This window comes from Acomys russatus, chromosome 22 (assembly GCF_903995435.1).
Source record: "Acomys russatus chromosome 22, mAcoRus1.1, whole genome shotgun sequence".
Lineage (NCBI taxonomy): Eukaryota > Metazoa > Chordata > Mammalia > Rodentia > Muridae > Acomys > Acomys russatus.
In genome coordinates, this window is record NC_067158.1 from 10,955,873 (window position 1) to 10,977,788 (window position 21,916).

General features: G+C 52.4%; 1 protein-coding gene across 1 annotated transcript in view; it reads left to right on the top strand.

The window, feature by feature from the left end:
* Window positions 1–21,916, top strand: part of Zmat5 (zinc finger matrin-type 5) — a 32,817-nt gene that overhangs the window by 8,837 nt on the left and 2,064 nt on the right. The window contains exons 2-5 of the mRNA XM_051165386.1: window positions 9,716–9,870; window positions 15,047–15,109; window positions 17,298–17,378; window positions 19,051–19,162. Coding sequence (XP_051021343.1) covers window positions 9,744–9,870; window positions 15,047–15,109; window positions 17,298–17,378; window positions 19,051–19,162 — 383 coding nt within the window. The 5' untranslated portion in view covers window positions 9,716–9,743. The remainder of the gene's footprint in view (window positions 1–9,715; window positions 9,871–15,046; window positions 15,110–17,297; window positions 17,379–19,050; window positions 19,163–21,916) is intronic.

Consider the following 21,916-nt stretch of genomic DNA (forward strand, 5'->3'; position numbering starts at 1 on the left):
GTGTGTGTGGTGTGGTGTGAGCGTGCTGTTTGTGGTGTGTGGTGTGGTGTGAGCGTGCTGTTTGTGGTGTGTGTGTGTGGTGTGGTGTGAGCGTGCTGTTTGTGGTGTGTGTTGTGGTGTGGTGGAGCGTGATGTTTGTGGTGTGTGTGGTTGTGGTGTGAGCGTGCTGTTTGTGGTGTGTGTGTGTGGTGTGGTGTGAGCGTGCTGTTTGTGGTGTGTGTGTGTGTGGTGTGGTGTGAGCGTGCTGTGTTGTGGTGTGTGTGTGGTGTAGTGTGGTGTGAGCGTGCTGTTTGTGGTGTGTGTGTGTGTGGTGTGGTGTGAGCGTGCTGTTTGTGGTGTGTGTGGTGTGGTGTGGTGTGAGCGTGCTGTTTGTGGTGTGTGTGTGGTGTGTGGAGCGTGCTGTTTGTGGTGTGTGTGTGTGGTGTGAGCGTGCTGTTTGTGGTGTGTGTGTGTGTGGTGTGGTGTGAGCGTGCTGTTTGTGGTGTGTGTGGTGTGGTGTGAGCGTGCTGTTTGTGGTGTGTGTGTGTGGTGTGGTGTGAGCGTGCTGTTTGTGGTGTGTGTGTGGTGTGGTGTGAGCGTGCTGCTTTTGTGGTGTGTGTGGTGTGGTGGGAGTGCTGTTTGTGGTGTGTGTGTGTTGTAGGGTGTGTGCTGTTCGTATTGTGTGTGTGTGTGTGCTACTTGTGATGTGTGGTGGTGGGGGGTGTGAGATACGTGTATGAGCCCACACCTAGGCACATCTGTGGAGGCCGGAGGCCAGCTTTGTGGAGCCTGTTCTCTCTACCTTATGTGGATTCTGGTGACTGAACTCAGGTCATCAGGCTTTTATGAAATTACCTTTACCCAGTGAGCCATCTCAGCAGCTCAAGGCTTCATTTTCCACAAGGTTCCCATGCAGGATTCATAGTCACACTGAGCAGGGCTGATCTTAGGAGGGTTGGTGCGATGCATGAGGCAGGCAGGGTGGGTGAGCAGAGTGTCCTCGGCTACAAGTGAGGAAGTGAGATCTGACTTGAGCAGCATAGCCAAGATGGCGGAAGGAGGCAGGGCCGACGTGGCCTGGAGTCCAGTATCTAGTCCAGGAGCCTCCTTCAGGCTATCTTTCTCTCTCCTGTTTGTCTCTCCAGCCTCCTGAGCCCTGTAACCATCTGATGAGAAACTGTCTGCAGCTCAGGGTCCCTGGAGCTCAGAACCAGGGGCAGCCAGCCTTCACTTGGGTTGCTAGGCCAGGGCTAGTTAGAATCAGGGTTTGCCTTGGCACTCACTGACAGGAGCTGAAGGAAATGTTTATTCAGTCCCTTTGAACTTCCACCCAAGGTCATTTATCCAGCTGAGCAAGGTCCTTGGACCCATCTATAGCATCCTCCTAAGAGGGGAAGAGTGAAATTTATCCTTGTCTGACAGGTCTAAGCCTTATATGTGCCAAATACTCTGTTACTGAGCTACATCTCCAATCCTGCTTTAAAAAAAATTTTTTAAAGATTTGTGGAAAAAAAAAAAAAAAAAGATTTGTGCATCGCTGAGCACAATGGTGCACACCTGTAATCCCAGCACTCTGGGAGGCAAAGGCAGGTGGATTGCTGTGAGTTCGAGGCTAGCCTGGTCTACAAAGCTAGTCTAGGACAGCCAAAGCTACACAGAGAAACCCTGTCTCGAAAAACAAAACAAAAAAACAAAACAAAACAAAAAAACCCCGGGGGAAGGGGGCGGGGGGCCTGGAGAGATGGCTCAGCAGTTAAGAGCACTGACTGCTCTTCTGGAGGTCCTGAGTTCAATTCCCAGAAACCACATGGTGGCTCACAACCACCAATAAAGTGATCTGATGCCCTCTTCTGGACTGCAGGTATACTGTATACATAATAATAAACCAATCTTAAAAAAGAAAAGAAATAGCATGTCACTTCTCAGTCACCGAGACCGACCATGACACAGCTTGAGGGGACTGTACAGGTTGGAAAAGCCAGGAAGAAGAATCACTGGGGTGGGCTGCCCCTTCCGCAAGTGGGCACAGAGTACATTGTGTGCCAAGCACCCAGCACGTGTGACTGGTCCTCATAACCGTTTTGTACCAGATAAAGTACAGGGCGAGATGCAGAGCGCAGGGACAGTGGCGTGGAAGTCAGACCAGGGTGGAGGGGTGACAGGTGCTACTCAACTGTTGTTCCCTTTTGTCGTCAGAGACCAAAGGGCTCCCGTGGTGCCCAGTGTCCTACTGTGCGTTTCTAGCTTGGAGAAGATCAGCATTCAGTATTTTAAGTACAGTGTCTATGAAAGGTGTGCCACATTCTAACCACTTTAAAAACAAGTCACCTTAAGTTAACAGCTGTCTGAGCTTAGGAAAAGTTAAACTTTGAGAGGTCAGAGTCACCTGACCCTGCAGGCCCATTCTCTCTGTCCCTCACTCCACCATCTACCTACCACCCTAGACTATTCTCTGAGGACTTGGAGACAGCGCCTGCTTAGATCCTGGCCCTGGACTGGTCCTATCCTAGCTTGCTGGGAATGCAGTGATGCAGGGTGGCCCGCAGGCAAGCCCAGGGACTAGGAACACTGTGTGTGCTGTCCAGCCATGCCATACTAAAGGTGCTCGTACATCCAGGCCCACCTGCATTCCTTGGCACTTCCTTTGGAGCAGGGTCCTGAGCAGGCGACCTTGGACCCATTCTGATCCCATCAATTCCGACAGCAGACATGGCACTGGGTACTGCCATGCTACTCGTGGGCATGTGAAGAAGCTGTACTTTACTGTTTGCCTGCTTCCTGGGGTGCCATAATTAGAAGAAATGAAAGGTGGGCTTGAGGGCAGCATGTGGTGAGCGTAGGTCCAGGATAATTACAGTGTATAGTACGTGCCTCGGGCCAAGGCCAAGCTGTTGGCTCATTTTTAGCCCTGTGCCAAAGCCACCTTCATCACCAAGATGCACACAGTGGGAGGAACTATAGCGAGATGAAGGGCAAATGTCTGCCCCACTCCGCTGCAGAGGGGCAGTGGGAGACGGCGTTGTGAGCTCTAGCGTCCTGCTCTGGGGGACTTCGGCTGTGGAGCCTCCAGCACAGTATGGCAGTGAAGGGGCACAGATGTGGCATGGGGCTGAGAGCTGTCAGGGTGACATAGTGTTAACATCACCAGTAATAATTATTGCTGTGATCGGCTTTTGTTTTGTTTTTTATTCAGTTTACATCCCGACCGTAGCCTCCTCCCTCCTATCCTCCCAGGGCCACCCTCCTTTCTTCTTCTCCCAGGCCACCTCCTCTACTCCTCTGGAAAGGGGAGCCCTCCCCGCCACCAACCCACCCCAACACATCAAGTCATATCAGGACTGAGTGCATTTTCTTCCCTGTGGCCTGGTTAGTGCTTCAGTCTCCGCAAGCCGCCCCGAGCCTAGGTTGGTTGGCTCTGTTGGTCTTCTTATGGAGCTCCTGTCCCCTCCGGGTCCTTCTATTCCCACTCCCCGCCCCCAACTCTTCCACAAGCCTCCCTCCTGTCTCTACCCAGTGTTTGGCTGTGAGTCTTGGCACTTGCTAGGTGGAGCCTCTCAGAGGATGGCTATGCTAGGCTTCCTCTGCAAGCATAGCAGAGCGAGCCGTTCAGGAGTGCTGAGGAGCTGTTTCTCACGAGCAGAGCAAACTCCCATTCAAAGGGCCTCCGTGAAGATGAAATAAGAATAAAATCCAGGGTTGGGGATATGTAGCTCAGCTGCACGCCACTTGCCTAGAATACATTAGGTCCTGTGTTCAATCTTCAAAATATTAGGTACTGAAGAGATGGTTTAGCTGTTAAGAGCACTAACTGCGGGGCCTGGAGAGATGGCTCAGTGGTTAAAGCGCTCACTGCTCTTCCGAAGGTCCTGAGTTCAATTCCCAGTACCCACATGGCAGCTGACAACTGTCTGATGCTCTTTTCTTGTGTGTAGACGTAATGTAGACAAAGTATCCATATACATTAAATAAATAAATCTTTAAAAAAAAAAAAAAAAGAGCACTAACTGCTCTTCCAGAGAGCCCAGGTTCCTAGCATCTACAAGGTGACTCAAAGCCATGTAACTCCAGTACCAGGGGACCCAGTACCTTCTTCTGGCCTCTCTGGGTATTACACGTTTGATATTCATACATATATGCATACAAAGCACTCATACATATAAGAATAAATTAAGAAAAAAGTTGTAAAAGAATGAAAGTGAGAGCCGGGGGGTGGTGGTGGCGCACACCTTTAATCCCAGCACTCGGGAGGCAGAGGCAGGTGGATCACTGTGAGTTCGAGGCCAGCCTGGTCTACAAAGTGAGTCCAGGACAGCCAAGGCTACACAGAGAGACCCTGTCTCAAAAAAAAAAAAAAAGAAAGAAAGAAAGAAAGAAAGTGAGATGCCAGTATGCCTGCAGCAAATCTGAAGCTGTTTCCCTTCCTCTACCCGTCTGTCTCTTTTCCTCCCTCTTGTATTAAGTGAGTAGAGAGTGGACATTCATTGAGCTAGAGGACTGAATCCAGGTGCAATGAGATGGGTAGGGCAGGGTTAAGTCCCGTGGGGAGCTGCACAACAGAACAGGGCAGCATTCTGAGAGAGTCAGATACCCTGTGTGGTAGGGGCTGGCTGTAGTGACAGGCCTACCTGGCATGGAGCAACGTGCAGGGGCGCTTGGCTGTGCAAGCCCCTCACTCATGCTGCGAGCGTGGTCTTGACAATTAGGAGCAATGGTGGCTTAGACAGAGTCCTTTGCCCTTGAGCCTGTGTGAGAAGATGCCCACAAGAGAATAAGCCAGCATGCAAAGCAAGATGCCAGGGTCCTGTAGCATTGAGTGTGAGACTGCAGTTTTCTTTCTTTCCTTCGTGTGTGTGTGTGTGTGTGTGTGTGTGTGTGTGTGTGTGTGTGTGTGTTTCAAGACAGACTTTCTCTGTGTGTAACCCTGGCTATGAGTTCTAGGACAACCAGGACTACACAGAGAAACTGTGCCTCAAAATAAAAACAAAGTACTGAATATGTATACATTTTTTGCCTTTCCCTAAACACTACAATAAAACAACTGGTTCCATAACATTTATATTTACTAGGCAGTATAAATACTCTAGAGATGATATAAAATATACAAGAAGCTGTATGTGGGTTAGATGCAAATTGCGTGACATTTTATATAAAGGACGAGTGGGGGGGTGATCTATCCATGAGGGTTCTGGGACCCATCCCTTGTGGATGCTGAATGGCCATCGTGCTACCTTGTAAAGCGTCAGCAGCTCAGCTGTAGGACGCTGGCTTTGTAGCCAAGGGACACTCGGTACATGAAGTACCTTTGCAGAGGTCATTAGCATTAGAATCTGCTGCATGGTCCCAAAGGGCACCTCACCAGCTTAAGCCTTGCTCCTTGGCCATGGATATTCAGCCCTGGCATCTGGTGAAGGTCTGGGGAGCTGGCAGACAGTGCTGGAGCCATGGATCTGGTCCCCGGGAGTGGGTTGGTGGTACCACCTGTGTTCCTGGTGGGGCGTGGGGCTGGATCAGTCTGTGTTCCGGACAGGGCCTAGCTCGCACTGCTGAAGATGAGGATGAATCATGGCGGGGAAGGCCAGCTTAGTCAGCGCCCCACGCTGCTGTCTGGGCCCACGCACAGACACTCCAGCTGTCCTGTTTCTGACAGTTCAGGGTCGAGGAGCACCACGGTGCAGGGTGTGCTTTGTCCAAGGGTGCCTGGCTGTGGCACAAGCGTTCTGTTTACAGTGTGCCAAGATGCTGTACCTGGCTAGGAGGTTCTGCAGGCTGCCCCTTAATATGCACCCAAGCCCTTAGTGAGAGGCAGTTGGATCAGGAGCCCAGAATGTCTTGTCTGGGGAGGTCACCTTGCTGAAGGCCAGCTCCTGCCAAGGCATGGCTTTGAGCACCTGGCTGTGGGGACAAGCCTAGCAAAGAGGTGAAAAGCACAGGGCCTCTGCTGTTCCTGTTCACCCCAGCAGTGAAGGCTGTGGGGCTGTCATGCACTGTGGGAGTCTGGTCTGTGGGGCAGAGGGTCCACAGACCCACAGTCCACCTCTGCCTTCTGTGCTGTAGACTTGGTAGGTCCCTGGTCCTCTCTTAGCGTCACTTGCCTTATCTGGAATGCAACCTGGCTAATTCCAGGGTCACTTGGATGCTGGCATCCAGTTTCAGCAGGCTTATAATAATGACAGTATTGACAACCAGGGTTTTATGAGGGCTTATATGGGCCTGGTGCTGTGTTCAGTGTAAACATTAATGCTCTGATGCTCACAGCCACTCTTAACATCCCTGCATGCATTGGAAACAGTCAGAAGTCAAATCACTGTTAAGACCAGAGCCAGAAAGCAGTAGCCCTGGATTTAATGTAGACATGAACTCTAGAGCTGAGCTCTTAGCCCCTTGCCCCACGTGACCTCTCTGGAAACTAGACCAGGTGATAACAGGGTCTGGGACTCAGTGCCATCCTACAAGTGACAGTTGAGTGAATGGCACTGTTGTGGGCACCTGCTTATCTCATCAACAGATACTATTAGACCTACAGAGGTCCTTCGAGTGGCTAGTGTGACCACCCTCCGGCCACTGCACAGTGAGGCCCTGAGAGGGCCAGCAACAGCCCCAGCCCCAACTGACACAGCTGTAGACTTGTCTTGTGTGGGTGTGGGTGGGCTGCTGTGCCTCTTAGCTGAGGTTCCTAAGGAAGTTTGCCACCATGTATGTGTGCATGCGGGAGGGGTCGCATAAACAAGCTTTTGGTTTCTAGTGTGGCTGGGCAGGCAGAGAGGCATGTGGCCTAGATTTCCTAATGGACTAGTGTTTGCAATGGTGTGAATAAAGGCTTCCCTGTTCTGAAACCTGTTCTGTGACCAGGGCACTTCATAATACCCCTCTAGCCCCCATTTTCCTCATTCATAAGTAGGTTTTAATGTATCCATGCTGGATTTTTTTCTTTCTTTCTTTCTTTTTTTTTTTTTTTTTTTTTTGGTTTTTCGAGGCAGGGTTTCTCTGTGTAGCCTCAGCTGTTCTGGACTCGCTTTGTAGACCAGGTTGGCCTTGAACTCCCAGAGATCTGCCTGCCTCTGCCAGAGTTGTGAGGGGGTTGTTTGTTAGTTTTTTGGTTTTGTTTTCCAAGACAGGGGGTCTCTCTGTGTGGTCCTGGCTGTCCTGGACTCACTTTGTAGACCAAGCTGGCCTCGAACTTACAGAGATCTACCAGCCTCTGCCTCCCGAGTGCTGGGATTACAGGCGCGCACCACCCAGCCCATGCTGTGTTTCAAAGGGGCTAGCATTGTACTGGGGTTGCAGTGAGTGAATAGCAGAGCGTCACTGTGGTTTGTTGGGGACTTAAGTGGTTAGTGGTACAGAGCTTCTGCCTGGAATCTAACCCAGCTCAGCTGCCTTCTAGTTACTTACTTTTGGGGCCTCAGTGCCCCTATCCTGCAGTTTCATGCTGTCCCTTGCAGGTCATGCCGAGGGTTACTTGGGTTATGCGTGTAAAGCTCCTAGCTCAGCACCTCAGCTCCCTGAGCACTTGCTTGCTGCAAAGCATGAGTGTTAATTTCAGTTCATAACCCTTTTCCTTGTGGTGTTAGGGACGAAAGCACATGCGCCCTGGGTGAGTGCTTCGCCACTGAGCTGCAGCCTGGCCTTCCTATGCAGGTGTGTATTAGCACATTTCTCTATACTGTTCCTGAAACAGTAGCTGAGCGTTCATACCCACTGCGTCATAGTCACACAGTAAACAGACGTGTCTAGCAGGGACTTGCACGAGGTCCCCCCAGCCGGTCCCTCCGTGCCCTGTGTGGTTTTGTCCAGCTCAGTCCATTGCAGAGGCACTGCTCCACTCCAGTCTCCCAGAGGACACCTCCCCCGCCCCCTCTTTTTCCCATTACTCTCCAGAGCCAGCAGCTCCTTGGAGCTTCAAGCTTCGTGAATGGCTTGGTTAAGCACTCGGCCGTTAAGCGTTCATCTCTTACAATTTCAATCCAATTCCTATAAGTTTATTGGCAAGACGGGGTGCATTAGAGCTGCCACATTTAATAGATCAAGTCCTCGTGTCTGGGATGCAGTTTCTCGGGAGTAATGGGAGAAGAGAGGTTTTCATTTGGAATGACTAGCTGTTCCTTATCCCATTACAGCCCCTAACTTAATGGCTGCCATCTCTGTTGTCTGCTGCAGGAGCAACTTTCTCCCGCAGCCTGCTGGGCTGCGTGGAGGTAGCAGGGCAATTGTTTGTCTCTATTTCTTCCCCAGCCCTTCCTCCCGGGGTGTGTTCCCCCATCTGTTTGCTCTGTGGATTGGCTCCCAGAGTGAGCCTTGAGTGCCAGGTGCTTGGCAGTCTGCGGCTTTGGCTGCGACTCCAGGCAGCCACCTTGTAACCTCAGGGGAAGTCATCTCTCGTCTTCCTCTGGGCCTCCGCACCTGCTCTGTGTGTGAGGGTTGCTCTAGCCTTCCTTTTTGCAGGTCCCTCTGGATGGCTCCCAGTGGGCTGCAAGACCCAAGACTTGGCTGTGAGAGCGACAGACGACGGAATCACTGCCTGCCTTGAGCTGCAGACTCCTGGCATGGGGGTGGTGGCTGAGGGGAACTGTCGCTGAAGGGCCTTAAGACTGCGGTGTTCTCGTCTTTTTTTTTGTTTTTTTTTTTTTTTTTTGTCTGATGCTGCCTGGGAACCTCCTTAGGAAGCTGTGAGCGCCTGCTGTGGAGCTCTCTGGCTCCCCTCAGCACTGAGCTGGCAACAGAATTTTCAGGGACCTGTATGTGCTTTCTGCTTACCAGTTGTGTGACATTAGGCCAATCACTCTCTCTGAACCCCAGTTGTCCCAGAGGAAACAGGGTGGTTCATTAATTTATTCTGCAAATCTTGATTGCCTTACTCTGTTTCAAGTACCATTAGGTGCTGGGGTACCTAAGAAATGGCAAAATATGCTTGCCTTCGTGGATTTATATTCTTGTTGGAAAAGAAAGAGTAACATAACCCATAATTTATTGCTTTAAAAGAGATAAGTGCCATGAGGAGAAATAAGGCAGGGAGTGCTGAGAGCTAGAGAGGAGCCTGCGTGCTCAGATACAGTGGCCGCGGTAGATGACTGAGGAGGTAGCATCTGAGCAAAGATTGATGGGCCGAGTGTGACAAGTGTCTGGGGGACAGCATCCAAGCCCAGGGACAGCGAGTACAAACACAAGAAGGCAGCCACATGCCTGGCATGTGGCAGGAGCAGAGAGAAGAAAGGAAGAAAACAGAGGTCTGGGGTGCGGCAGGGGCAAACAAGGCTAGCCAGGGGGGTTAGGGTGATGGCGCTCTAGCCTGTCCACTATTAGAGTTACATAGAAGCCTGAAAAATGCATCTCCAAACTCGGACCTCATACCCTGAGGCTCTAGCGGGTCAGTGTTGAAGACTGGACGGTAAAAGGGCCCTCTGCTCCTCCCAGTGTCAGCTCTGCAGACTCCACGGGAAGCAGGCCTATAAGGAAAGCCTCGGAAGCCAGGCGTGATGATGCACGCCTTTAATCCCAGCACTTGGGAGGCAGAGGCAGGCGGATCGCTGTGAGTTCAAGGCCAGCCTGGTCTACAAAGCGAGTCCAGGACAGCCAAGGCTACACAGAGAAACCCTGTCTCCAAAAAAAAAAAAAAAAAAAAAAGGAAAGCCTCAGACAGGGCCTGGCTCCCAGCACTCAGTTGATGGCCCTGTGTCCAGAGCTTTGGCCCATGAACTTGTCTTCAGTGGTCTGACCAAGTAACTTTGTGGCTTTGCAGGGAGCCCCAGCATCTGGTGGAGGCGGCCATGGGGAAGCGGTACTTCTGTGATTACTGCGACCGCTCCTTCCAGGACAACCTCCACAACCGAAAGAAGCACCTGAACGGCCTGCAGCACCTCAAGGCCAAGAAGGTGTGGTACGACATGTTCCGAGGTGGGTGCCTGCAGGCTCGGAGGCCGGCTCCGGGGGCCTGCACCCCGACTCCTCCCTCCTGCCCATTAGACGAGGCCCGCTTTAGGGACAGTCTGGCATGGACTGTCTTCCTTACCCTTATTTTGTGTATGTGAGTATTTGCCTGCATGTATGTAAGAACACCACATGTGTGCTTGGTGCCTGGGGACGTCGGAAGAAGGTGTCAAACGCTCTGCAGCTGCAGTTATGGATGGTTGTGAACCACCACTAGATGCTGCAAACTGAACCCAGGTCCTCTGCAAGAGCAACAGATGCTCTTAAATGCTGGTTCATCTCTTTAGCTCCGTGTGTATGTGTTGTGTATTTCTGTGTGTGTGTGTTTGTGTTTGCCCAATGTAAGTGGAGGTCAGAGAACAATTTGTGGTAATATACACTTTTTTCTGTTTTTTGTTTTTCGAGGCAGGGTCTCTCTGTGTAGCCTTGGCTGTCCTGGACTCACTTTGTAGACCAGGCTGGCCTCGAACTCACAGAGATCCGCCTGCCTCTGCTTCCCGAGTGCTGGGATTAAGGACGTGCGCCACCATGCCCGGCCCGGTAATATACACTTTTATTTCAAGCACTCAGGAGGCAAAGGTAGGTGGATCTCTAAAAGTCTGAAGTGAGGCTGACCTGGTCTACATAGTCTCTACCCTGCCTGTGCATTAACATTATCTAGGACCCTTTAAAGAAAAAAATGATAGCTAGGCTTAGTAGTTTGGAGGTATTGCTTGGGAAACTGAGGCAAGAGGATCACTTGAAGCCTGCAGCTTTTTGTTTTTTTTTTTTTGTTTTGTTTTGTTTTTTTTAAAAGACTTATTTATTATTATGTGTACAGTGCTCTGCCTGCATGTACTCCTGCAAGCCAGAAGAGGGCGCCATATCACATTATAGATGGTTATGAGCCACCATGTGGTTGCTGGGAATTGAACTCAGGACCTCTGGAAGAGTAGGCAGTGCTCTTAACCACTGGGCCATCTCTCCAGCCCTTGTTTTGTTTTTTAAAGCAGGATCTTACTCTAGCATAAGGTCACCTGGAGCCTGGAACTCACTATGTACCCCAGGCTGGCCTTGACCTTCAAGCAATTTTCCTGCCTCGGTTTCTTAAGTGTAGGATCACAGGCCTGGGTCACCAAGCTGACACGTCCAGGGGTTTGAAGCCAGCCTAGGTAGGTACACTGCAAGACCCCGTCTCAATCACAACAGTGCTGATTCTGACTCCATCTCCAGATGCAGGTTTTGGGCTGAGGGGTTATGGTTTTTTTTTGTTTGTTTTGTTTTGTTTTGTTTTTTAGGGGTTATGTTTTTTGTTAGGTTGGTTTTTTTGTTTTGTTTGTTTGAGACAGTGTCTCTCTGTGTTAGTCTTGGCGTCCTGGACTCACTTTGTAGACAGGCTGGCCTCGAACTCACAGTGATCCTCCTGCCTCTGCCTCCCGAGTGCTGGCATTAAAGGCGTGCGCCACCATGCCCAGTCTGTTTGTTTTTAATGACAGAGTTTCACTGTGTAGCCTGGCTGTCCTAGAACTCAATGTAGACCGGGCTGGCCTAGACCCAGCCATCTATGGTATCTTTAAATCTCTCAGATGCTCTTCCATTTCAGGTGAGGAGAGCAAAGCTCAGAGACTTGACAGAGGGAGAGTGGGCTGCCAGCATAGTTGGGGGTGGGGAGAAGCAATGTCTGAGAATTGGGTAAGTTAGGAATTCAGGAACAGTGGGGCTCTTCAGAACCTGGCATCAGACAAGGCCTCCTGCTCCTGGGTACAGGGGAGACTATGCTGTGGCATCAGCTGGCTAAGATCATCTTGGCTTAGGCTCCTCATCCCAGGTCCTGCTTTCAGGGCCGAGCAGCAGGGGTCCGCATATCACTTACAGAAGGATGAAAAGTCAGGTACCATGAGCCTCTCCTCAGGCCCCCCACATTTCCAGCTCCATCCAATCCTTTGAGCAGCTCTGTGAGGAAGGCAAGTGCCCAGGAGTCCCTGGGGACTCACAGTCTCTCGCTACTGGTGCCTGAGGTGGCACATGAACTCTTTTCACTTCCCTAGGAGGTCCCCCTTGAACAGCCTTTCCTTTGCTCTGCAGACTCTGAGAGACACTGTGTGTCACCTGGAGCTGGTTAGGACAAGTGCAGGCCCTGAAGACTAGCTGCCTGTCAGTCCCAGTGTGTCAGTCACTGACAGTGTGACCCAAACCTCATTGTATGTGAAACAGACTTAACAATAGTGAAAGGATGACAGTGGTCCCTCAGTGACAGCACAGAAGGGTGTGTGAGGTAGGACCGCTGTCTGTGTGCCCCAGAAGCACTGACCTCAGGCCCTTTGTCTCATAAGCTCATTTATTCAGCGATTGCTCGGTGAGAACTTAGCAATACTGAGCTCATAGCCAAGAGTCAAAGGTGGATAGAGCAGGACCCTAGGCCTTTTATGTAGTTTCACACAAGTTAACTTACTACATTTGTTTATTTATTTATTTTATTTGGGGTGTGTGTGTGTGTGTGTGTGTGTGTGAAGTCAGAGGACAACTTGTGAAAATCATTTTTTTCTACCATGTGGGTTCTTGGTGTGGAACTCCAGTCTTCAGACTGCGAATAAGCATGTTTACCTTCTGAGCCATCTCAGGGCCCTGCACTTGCTCAGGCAAGGTGTTTTGGGCACAAAGTCCCTGGCTTCTTCTGCCTTCTGCTAGCATTTCCCTCCTGGCCCTGACCGCCCCTCCCTGCCCCCCACCCCCCCCCCCAGCTCCCAAACACACACACACGCACGCACGCACGCACGCACGCACGCACGCACGCACGCACATACCTTGTCTATCTTTTCCGTGGACATGCCTGTCTTACTGTCCTCCCACATCAGGACAGTCCTTGAATCTCAGAACTAGACAGCAAATCCTCAGGAATGCCTTCCCATCCCCAGGGCCGGGCCAGGTCATCTGTGACAGGTTCAGCGCTTCCTGTGATGACTTCATGTGGGATAGTGCAGCTGTGGGACTGGAGGGAAGGACAGGCTCTCACTTGATGTGCACTTAGATGCCCCGCCTGGCACAGTGCCTGGTGCACACACAGGAAGGATGATATGCTTAGTGGATGTTTGCGATACGAAGGGCTAAATGAGCAAACAAGCGTCGGGGCGCCGGGGTGGCTGGGTATTTGCGGAGGTGAAGCTTGAAGGGCTGATACTTCAGGTTACAAAGAGCATTGCATGTCAGGAGGGGAGCACAACTCCCCTGAGGATGGCAGCGCAGCTCCCCTGAGGAGGGCCTGGGCGGCTGCAGCTTCTCTTCTTCAGAGGCCCTAAGGGTTTTTAGCAATTATAATGGCTCTCCCTCCTGGAGGAATGAAAGCAGAATTGGGAAATGTGCCTGTGAATAGTTCCAGCACTGAGGAAGCTGGGGCAGGAGGATAAACAGTTTGAGCTAGCCAGGGCAACACAGTGGGTTCAAGGCCAGCCAAGGTTACATAGTGAGATCCCGGCCAAAGAAGAAACAAAAACAAGTAGAACCTGAGACTCCCACCTGGCGATGTAATCCCAGCCACTCAGGAGGCCGCAGCAGGAGAGTCATCAGTTCGAGGCTCCTCTCTGGACTACAGAGAACCCGAGAGGAAAGGATTGTTTGTCCATGCGTCTTCATAGCTGCCACTTGAGGCTGAAGCAAGCTGCGGGGAGAGATGGCAGCCAGACACTGAGTAGCATGGATTTCTCCCACACTCAGCCATCCCAGGCTCAGCCCTACACCTAGCCTCAGTGCTGCCAGGCTCAGAAGGACCCTGAGAAGGTAGGCCATAGGTGTCTGTAGTCCCAGCTGACAGGATCTGACAGGTGGCTGGCTCTCCCGCCTAGTAGCCTCACACGGGAATGAATTCTTTGATAAGCAACTCCCATTCCAGAGGACTTCCTGTCCTGCCAGCCACTAGCTGCTCTTCAAGGAAGCATCCCCTCAGCACCCGAAAGCAGCCATGTTGACAGAGCAGGGCTCTAGACCCACACCACAGCCAGCACAGGCTAGGTGCTGCCACTTCTGACCATGACCTTGGGCGTCTTGGTCCCTACCTCTATGGGGCAGAGCTGTTAGCACTGTACAGCAGCTTTGTCAGGAGGGGTGACCATGGCTACTTGGGAGTACTTTTCAGCGCTGGGGAAGAGTGTGCCCCCTGTGACACTAAGGTACCAGTGGGATTGCAACCTGCCTCTCAGGGCTCCCCATCCATTGTTTGTTAACTCTCACAGCAGCCCTGGCAGCTGGGAGCTTTCTTCCATTAATGAGAAAAACAGCCCTGGGAAGGCAGCAGCTTCTGTGGCCATACACAGCTGGGGCTTGAGCTCAGGTCTCCTGGACTCTGAAGAACCCATTACCTTTGGAAAGGAGAGGCAAAGTGTCCAGCTCACCTCTCCTCTCGTCCAAGGTGGATGGAAGGACCTCTGAGTTAAGGGGTCACCCTTCCCTACTTACTAAAATTTGTATGTTTGTTTTAAAACAGGATCTTGATGGGTGGTGATAATGACATACACCTTTACTTCCCAGCAATGGGGGATGCGGGGGCAGAGGCAGGGAAGTCTCTGAGTTCAAGGCCAGCCTGGTCTACAGAGTGAGTTGGCAAGGAGTAGGTCAGGTTACACAGAAAAACCATGTCCTGAAAAACCAAGAAAGGAAGGAAGGAAGAAAGAAAGAAAGAAAAGAAAGGAAGAAAGAAAGAAACATACATCAATGTTCCATTTAGTAGCAGGGACAGGTTGTGTGGACATCACAAACTAAAACAGCTACGCTATGACGAGGCGATAGATCATCACTGTGCATGTGGCCTGCCACAGAGCAGAGCATCTGTGTGGTCTGCGACTGTACTCGCAGGCATGCAGGAAGTTAGGAAGATAGTGCACAGGGGTCCTGCGGGGCTAGAGTTTTCAAATAAGCCTCCCCATCTGAACTCATTGGAGACAACCCCAGCCTCTATCCTGAAGTCACCTTGGGGTCTCAGCTGGTCCTGAGGGGTGTGAGGACTGGAGGTCACCTCAGATTGGATCCCTCTGCCCACCATCTCTCCCCACTGTGGCCAAGCCCAGCTTACACTCCTCCGTGGATGGAGACGTTTCTTCCTTTCTTAGGACTGAGTGCCCTCAAGGCTCCGCCTCCCTTGGTGCAGTCTTCTGAAGCCAGCCTTCTCTTCCAGATGCAGCTGCCATCTTGCTGGATGAACAGAACAAGCGGCCCTGCAGGAAATTCCTGCTGACAGGTGGGTGCTCTGCTCAGCTCTAGTCCCCACAGAGAAGCTACACCGTGTTTGGCCTGCATGGCACCCTGCAGTGTCTCCTCTAGTCCCTGTCGCCACCCAGAGAGGCCTCCAGCTGCAGAGTAGGGTTCCATTGGAACAGAAGCCAGGCCCTAGACTAGCTGGCCAAGGTAGCCCGGCAGCCCGATCGGCTGCGCCCTCCTTCCCAGTTGGCAGAGGCAGGGATGGGAATAGTCCTAGAACTGCAAGTTCAGAGTCAGAGCCATGCTAGGTGTTCCCTTGAGTGCTTAATACTCAGCTCATAAAAAAGAGAATAGGACTGGTGTAGTGGCACTTGCCCATCACCCTGGCATTTGGGTGGTGAAGGCAAGAGGATTAAGAATTCAAGATTGGCCGGGCGTGGTGACGCACGCCTTTAATCCCAGCACACAAGAGGCAGAGGCAAGCAGATCGCTGGGAGTTCGAGGCCAGCCTGGTCTACAAAGCAAGTCCAGGACAGCCAAGGCTACACAGAGAAACCCTGTCTCCGGGGTGGGAGGGTGGGGGTGGGGAAAGCCGGGCGTGGTGGTGCACGCCTTTAATCCCAGCACTCAGGAGGCAGAGGCAGGCGGATCACTGTGAGTTCGAGGCCAGCCTGGTCTACAAAGTGAGTCCAGGATGGCCAAGGCTACACAGAGAAACCCTGTCTCGAAAAACAAAAAAACAAACAAACAAAAAGAATTCAAGATCATCCTGGCTCTGCACTTCTGCGGTGGTGGTGATGCACACCTTTAATCCCTGCAGTCAGCAGGCAGATCTCTGTGAGTTCAAGACCAGCCTGGTCTACAGAGTGAGTTCCAGGACAGCCAAGGCTACACACAAAAAACCATCTCAAAAAACAAACAACACAAACAACCAAAAAAACAAAAAACAAAAAACAAAAACCAAAAGAATTCAAGCCCAGCCAAGGCGATGCAGCAAGCGCTGTCTTTTCAAAATAGAAGCACAGATGTCAGTAAGGGACGCAAAGACACAATTGAGGATGAGAACACTCAGACAGTCTTGGCATAACTAGTTCCATGCCATTCTTTATTTTTTTATTTTTCTTAATATTTTTATTTAGTTTTAGTTTACGTGCATTGGTGTGAGGGTGTCAGATCTTGGAGTTACAGAGAGTCGCCAGCTGCCATGTGGGTGCTGGGAATTGAACCCGGATCCTCTGGAAGAGCAGGCAGTGCTCTTAACCGCTGAGCCATCTCTCCAGCCCCTGCCGTGCCATTCCTGAGGGCCTGTGAACTCTCCTAAGGATTTGGCCCCCAGCTTTCTGGCAATCAGAGCAAAGATGGAACCCACAAGGACTTACACAGTGGACACAGGAGCTTGCCCTGGGGCAGGCACTGCCATTGGACTAGAGAAGCTGGGTAACCGGCCAGACTACCCTCAGGAGACAGTGCTGCCTGACAAGTGGCCACCAGGCCTGCAGGTCAGGGGCCCCCGCAGACTCGGCCTTGGCATGCGTGTGCTACTGGTAGTTATTCCAGATGAGGGCACCACTGGCCTATAATTCTGAAAGATGTACTTCAGATCCCTTGACTGGTAATGGGAAAGCCATCTAAGCATTGACGGCTCCTTGGCAAAGTTGCCCTGAAGGCCTCTGAGGAGCAGTGCAGCTCCGTGTGCAAGCCAAGTGAGCAGGCGAAGCGCCAGGCAGGGACGCAGCCTGTGCGGTGGCCTGGACCAGAGGACAAGCATGAGCCTCTCAGGAATCCACACAGAGCTCAGGGAAGCCCAGGATACGAGCCCCTTGGCACGTGAGAGGGGTAGCCTGCTCACGCCTGTGTGGCCCAGCGCTGCGAGGCTTCAGCTGGATGCTCGCAGAGGGCCCCTGCAGAGTGGCATGGTGAGCCAGACTGGGGCTGCTACCCTGGATCCTAAAATCCCGCCTTAATGGGCCTGGAGAGATGGCTCAGAGGTTAAGAGCACAGTCTGTTCTTCCAGAGGTCCTGAGTTCAATTCCCAGCAACCACTTGGTGGCTCACAACCATCTACAATGAGATCTGGTGCCCTCTTCTGGCATGTAGGCATACATGGAGGTAGAACACTGTATACAAAATAAATAATAAATCTTAAAAAAAAAAAAAAAAGAAAAGAAAAGAAATCCCGCCTTAAAGCCCTGAGAGCCCTCCTGAGAGTGACCATCCTCCCATTGCAGGCCACTGTGACTTTGGCTCCAACTGCAGATTTTCCCACATGTCGGAACAAGACCTACAAGAGCTGAGCATCCAGGTGGAAGGTACACATTGGCAGAGCAGGACGGAGGGGCGGCGGTGGGAGAGGCTCTGATACCAGGACGCTGCTCTGTGCCACCCCACTTCCTCTCTTACTGGCATGCACTATGTGAGGAAGCCCAGTGCTGCCCAGCCTGATGGGGAGTCCCTGGGCCCTCCAATTGGGTGGAGTCAGGAACAAGGTGTGGGTGGGGTATGCTCCTTGGAAATGAAGTGGCTTCTCCCCAGGACTCTGAGGACATGCCTAAGCTCACCACCTGTCCCCTGCTAGGCTAGTTTCTCTTGTTCCTGGATACTTCCCTCCCCTCCCCTCCCTTCCCCTCCTCCCCTCCCTCCCTCTCTCCTGCAATCTAGCAACACAAGAGTCCCCATTCAGCACCAGGCAAGTGCCTACAACCTCTGCGAACAAAGGCTGCAAAATACACTTCCCTTGTGGGCTTGGTGACACACACCTGTAACCTCAGACTTGACAGGTGGAAGCAGGAGGACCAAGACTCTACTAAGGCTGTCCTCCTGAACTTGAGCTACCCCCGCCCCCCCCCCCAAAAAGAAACCACTTTGCCTGTGCTCAGGTTCCTCCCAGCCTGGTGAGTGTGGCTTCTATGGGCAGCGGCTTGTCTGCCTTTGCCATTCACTCTTCATCCCCAATTACAGAGCCAGGGAGTTCCCCTTGGGTGGTTGTCACTGTCCACTGTGGCACCTTATTGAACAGGAAGCAGAAGGACCCGCAGGCTGGCACCGCTCAGGATGTCCATCTGGGAGCTTTCCCTGGGGCAGAAGTGAGGCCTCATGGGGCCAGCCAGAGTCCTGGCAGCTGCAGTCCCGTCCCCCCCCCCCCCCCCCCCCCCCCGGCTCTTGGCTGCACGCATGCCATCAGGGAATAAATGGTTGGCTGGCAGTGGAGGAAACTCAGGCCATGGGCCTGGAGCAGGGGGCAGTGTTCAGTGGAGTCAAAGAGAGGATGAGGCCCAGGGCAGCTGACAGTTTAAGTGGTACTGGTCGGTCACCTCCCCTGGACACTTGGCACATGAGTGGATTCTTGGAGTCAATGACTGTGAAGCTGAGATGACACAGTGTCAGTGTAGACCCTGGTCCTTAGTGAGTCTGGTTCCACCAGTTTTATTTTCCCCTGGCTCAGGACCCCATCCCACAGTGCTCAGGGCCTGGCTGCCTAGCTCCCAACTAGCATGTATGAGTTCTTTCTATTCTTTGCTTTGTGTTTTAGTATAGTGAGCAACATTTGTGTAAGACATTGGATGAGGGGAACTAAGGTGTATTCCCTCACCTTGGCTCAGAGGCCTGGCAGGTGCCAGAGCTGAGTCAACCCCATTCTACAGTCCACACTGCCTCCTGTACCCCAAATTTAAACCCCTTTTGGCAATGAATCTCTGCATTCATTGTCCTGCTTCTAGTTCCCCGAGGCTGGAGATAGCCAGTGCCTGCTTCACAGAGAGCGGACCTTAGATCGCTGGGTCACTGGGCACAGAGGAGCCGGGGAGCTGGTGGGACGAAGACGACAAACCTGCCGCTCTTATCATGACCTACTGGCCCACTTCCCCCTGACAAGCCAGCACGCCATCCCAGGCCTTTCCCAGCACCTGCCGCCTGGTGGAAGAGGGAGACTCAGGCCTGTGGTATTGTGTCCCTCACCCTTTCTTGTCACTCTGTCCCTCACAGAGGAGAGGCGGGCCAGAGAGTGGCCCCTGGAGACCGCTGAGCTGCCCGAGGTCCACCTGGAGGACTGGCTGGAGAAGAGGGCTAAGAAGCTGAGCTCAGCCCCAAGCAGCAGGTACAGGCCTCAGGGTCACACACCGCCCCCCCTTTCCTTCTGGGAGCTGCCTGAGCCAGCCTGTTCTTTAGGGGGAAGCTGAGGCATGCATGTGAACATCCCAGGCCCAGGGACCAAGCATGAACCCCACCCCCCAACTGCAGGGCTTCCTGGAAACATGTGACTCTCCACTTGGTCATGGCTGAAGGTCAAGGCCCTGGCTATGGCAGCTAAGCCCCCTGTGTACCTGCGACCTACCGTCCCCTGTAGAGCTCTGTAGAAACGGAAAGTCCAAGACACCGGTGGAAGATGCAAACAAGGTCGTTATCCCACCCCATCCCCGAGGGCTCTGTAATGGACATCCCTCCCTTCTTCTACGGGGAATATGCTGAGGCAGGGAGTATTCAAATATGGCTGTGTGCGCTCCTCTCGAGAGTCAGGATGCAGCCCACACTTCAAGTCAGCGGACAGATGTACAGGGGTGGGGGAGGAGCTTCTGTGGCCACATGGTACCAGCCAAAAGCAAGGCCAGGGCTCCTGCTTCCTCCGGGAATTAAAAGGAGAGGAGGAAGAAGGACGAAGGCTGAGCTCGGAAGCTGGGTGTGGCTTCTGTACATGGTGCCCTGATTTTCAGAGTCCACAGGTCTATGCTGTGGCCTCAAGGGACACTGGCTTGGCTATGGTAAGGGCGTCTCTCAGTCACTCTGTGGAAATTCTCCTCCAGGCCCTGCCACAGGTAAGGGTTGAGCTTCTTGTCCCAGAGGGAAGGGGCTAGTCCTGTATTTAAATCTTTTACATTTGCGCGCTCGCACTTACACACACACACACGCACACGCGCGCGCGCACACACACACACACCCTACACCTTCAGGAGTCAGTTCTCTCTTCCCACCGTGTGGCTTCCAGGTCCAAGTAGCTTAATTTTTACATGCATGGGTGGGTGTTTTTGTATGTGCATGCAGTGCTTGTGGAGGCCAGAAGAGGGCAGCAGATCCCCTGGAACTGGAGTTACAGATGGTTGTGAGCTGCCATGGTGGAGCTGGAACTCGAACCCTGCTCATCTGCAAGAACAGCTGGTGCTCTTAACTTCTGAGCCTCTTTTTCAGCCCTGTTTCACTTTATCTGTTTGTTTGGTTGGTTTTTGGTTTTTCAAGACAGCGTTTCTCAGTGTAGCCTTGGCTGTCCTAGACTCACTTTGTAGACCAGGCTGGCCTCGAACTCACAGCGATCTGTCTGCCTCTGCCTCCCGAGTGCTGGGATTAAAGGTGTGTGCCACCATGCCCGGCTCCTGTTTCACTCTAAACCTGTGCTCTGTGTCTGTACACCTTTAATCCCAGCACTTGGGAGGCAGAGGCAAGATAGCCAGGGCTACACAGAGAAACTCTCTCTCAAATGGCAAGCAAACAGACAAACAAATTATACACACACACACACATAAACTACATATATAGCTTAAACAGAATATGACACCCCTTTCTTTTTTTCATTTTTTTTTTCTTCTTCTTTTGAGGGGTTTGAGACAGGATCTTTCTGTGTAGCTTTGGCTATCCTGGACTCACTTTGTGTCACCCTAGGTTCTTAGAAGTCAGAATCCTGAGTCCAGGGCCACTCTCCTTCTGGCCATTTCCAGGGAACTGCTTTTCTCTGTAGCTGTCTGTTGTCTCTCTCCTCACTGCTCGCCTCCTGAGGGTTGCAGGCAAGATGACTTCCTTTCTGGGCAGAGCGAGCTTGTCTCGCCTTGAAAAGAGTTGCCAGAAGAGAGGGGACTGTTTACTCTGAGACGTGTCCCCATTCTGTTCCAACCTTGCCAGCTTCGTGTTCTCACTGTGCCCTGTTCCGTCCCCCTTCCTGGAGAGGAGTTCTGTGGGAGCAGTGTCCCCTTTGCCCCTTGGCTGTCCTCTGCAGACCTTGCAGCTCCCACCCACAACAGAGCTCCACTGGTTTTGAGAGGTACCATGGCCCCAGGCCACAGCTCCTGAGACCTCCTGATGCCCATCTCACTGTCTTCTTGAGAAGACCCCAGACTCCAAGCTTGGTCTGCAGGGACAGGGCCTGAGACGCAGCCTACTACCTACCTCTTAACCTTGCTGGGGCCACACCAGACGCTGTCCTCACCTCTTCTCCTGGCAAAACCCTACTTAGCCTACAAGCTTTAGCAGAAACGGTGGCCCAGGACATGGTGACTGTGAAGACACATTAAAGGAGCAAGGACCCTAGCCTGACTGACAGCACCGAAGGCCCTTTTGGGGATCCTCCTTTCAGGATGTGTGCTTTCTCCCCTGGGCACAGATGCTGCCTGGCTCACCTAGCACCACGTAGTCCTGTGGGCCCCAGCAGCCACAGACAGAGACACCCCCCGCCCCAGTAAGCCGGGCTGACTTTCCTTCCTAATGGGCTACACAGGCTTCCCAAAGGCTTAGCCTGTTGGTGTCTGCTCCTTTCCTCAGCCTTGACCCTGAGGTACCAGCCAAGAGCAGACAGCAGCCGCAGAAGGGAGACACTGTCCTCAGACCTCAGACGGACGCACAGACTAATCCCTGGCCGGCCAGGCGGTGCTGTCCACACTTCCTATTGTTGGCTCTTATGATTGTGTGTTTATCCTTCTTAATCTCCTGCATGCACCCTTCTCTGGGCCAGTGCTCTGTCCTACACATTTACCTCTGTAAGACCATTTCCTTTTGATAAGGGCCAGGGCTGGGGACACACCAGGCGGCTACTACTGCCCTTGTGCACAGAGCAAGCGGGCCATGAAGAGCACTGCACAGCTGTGACCCC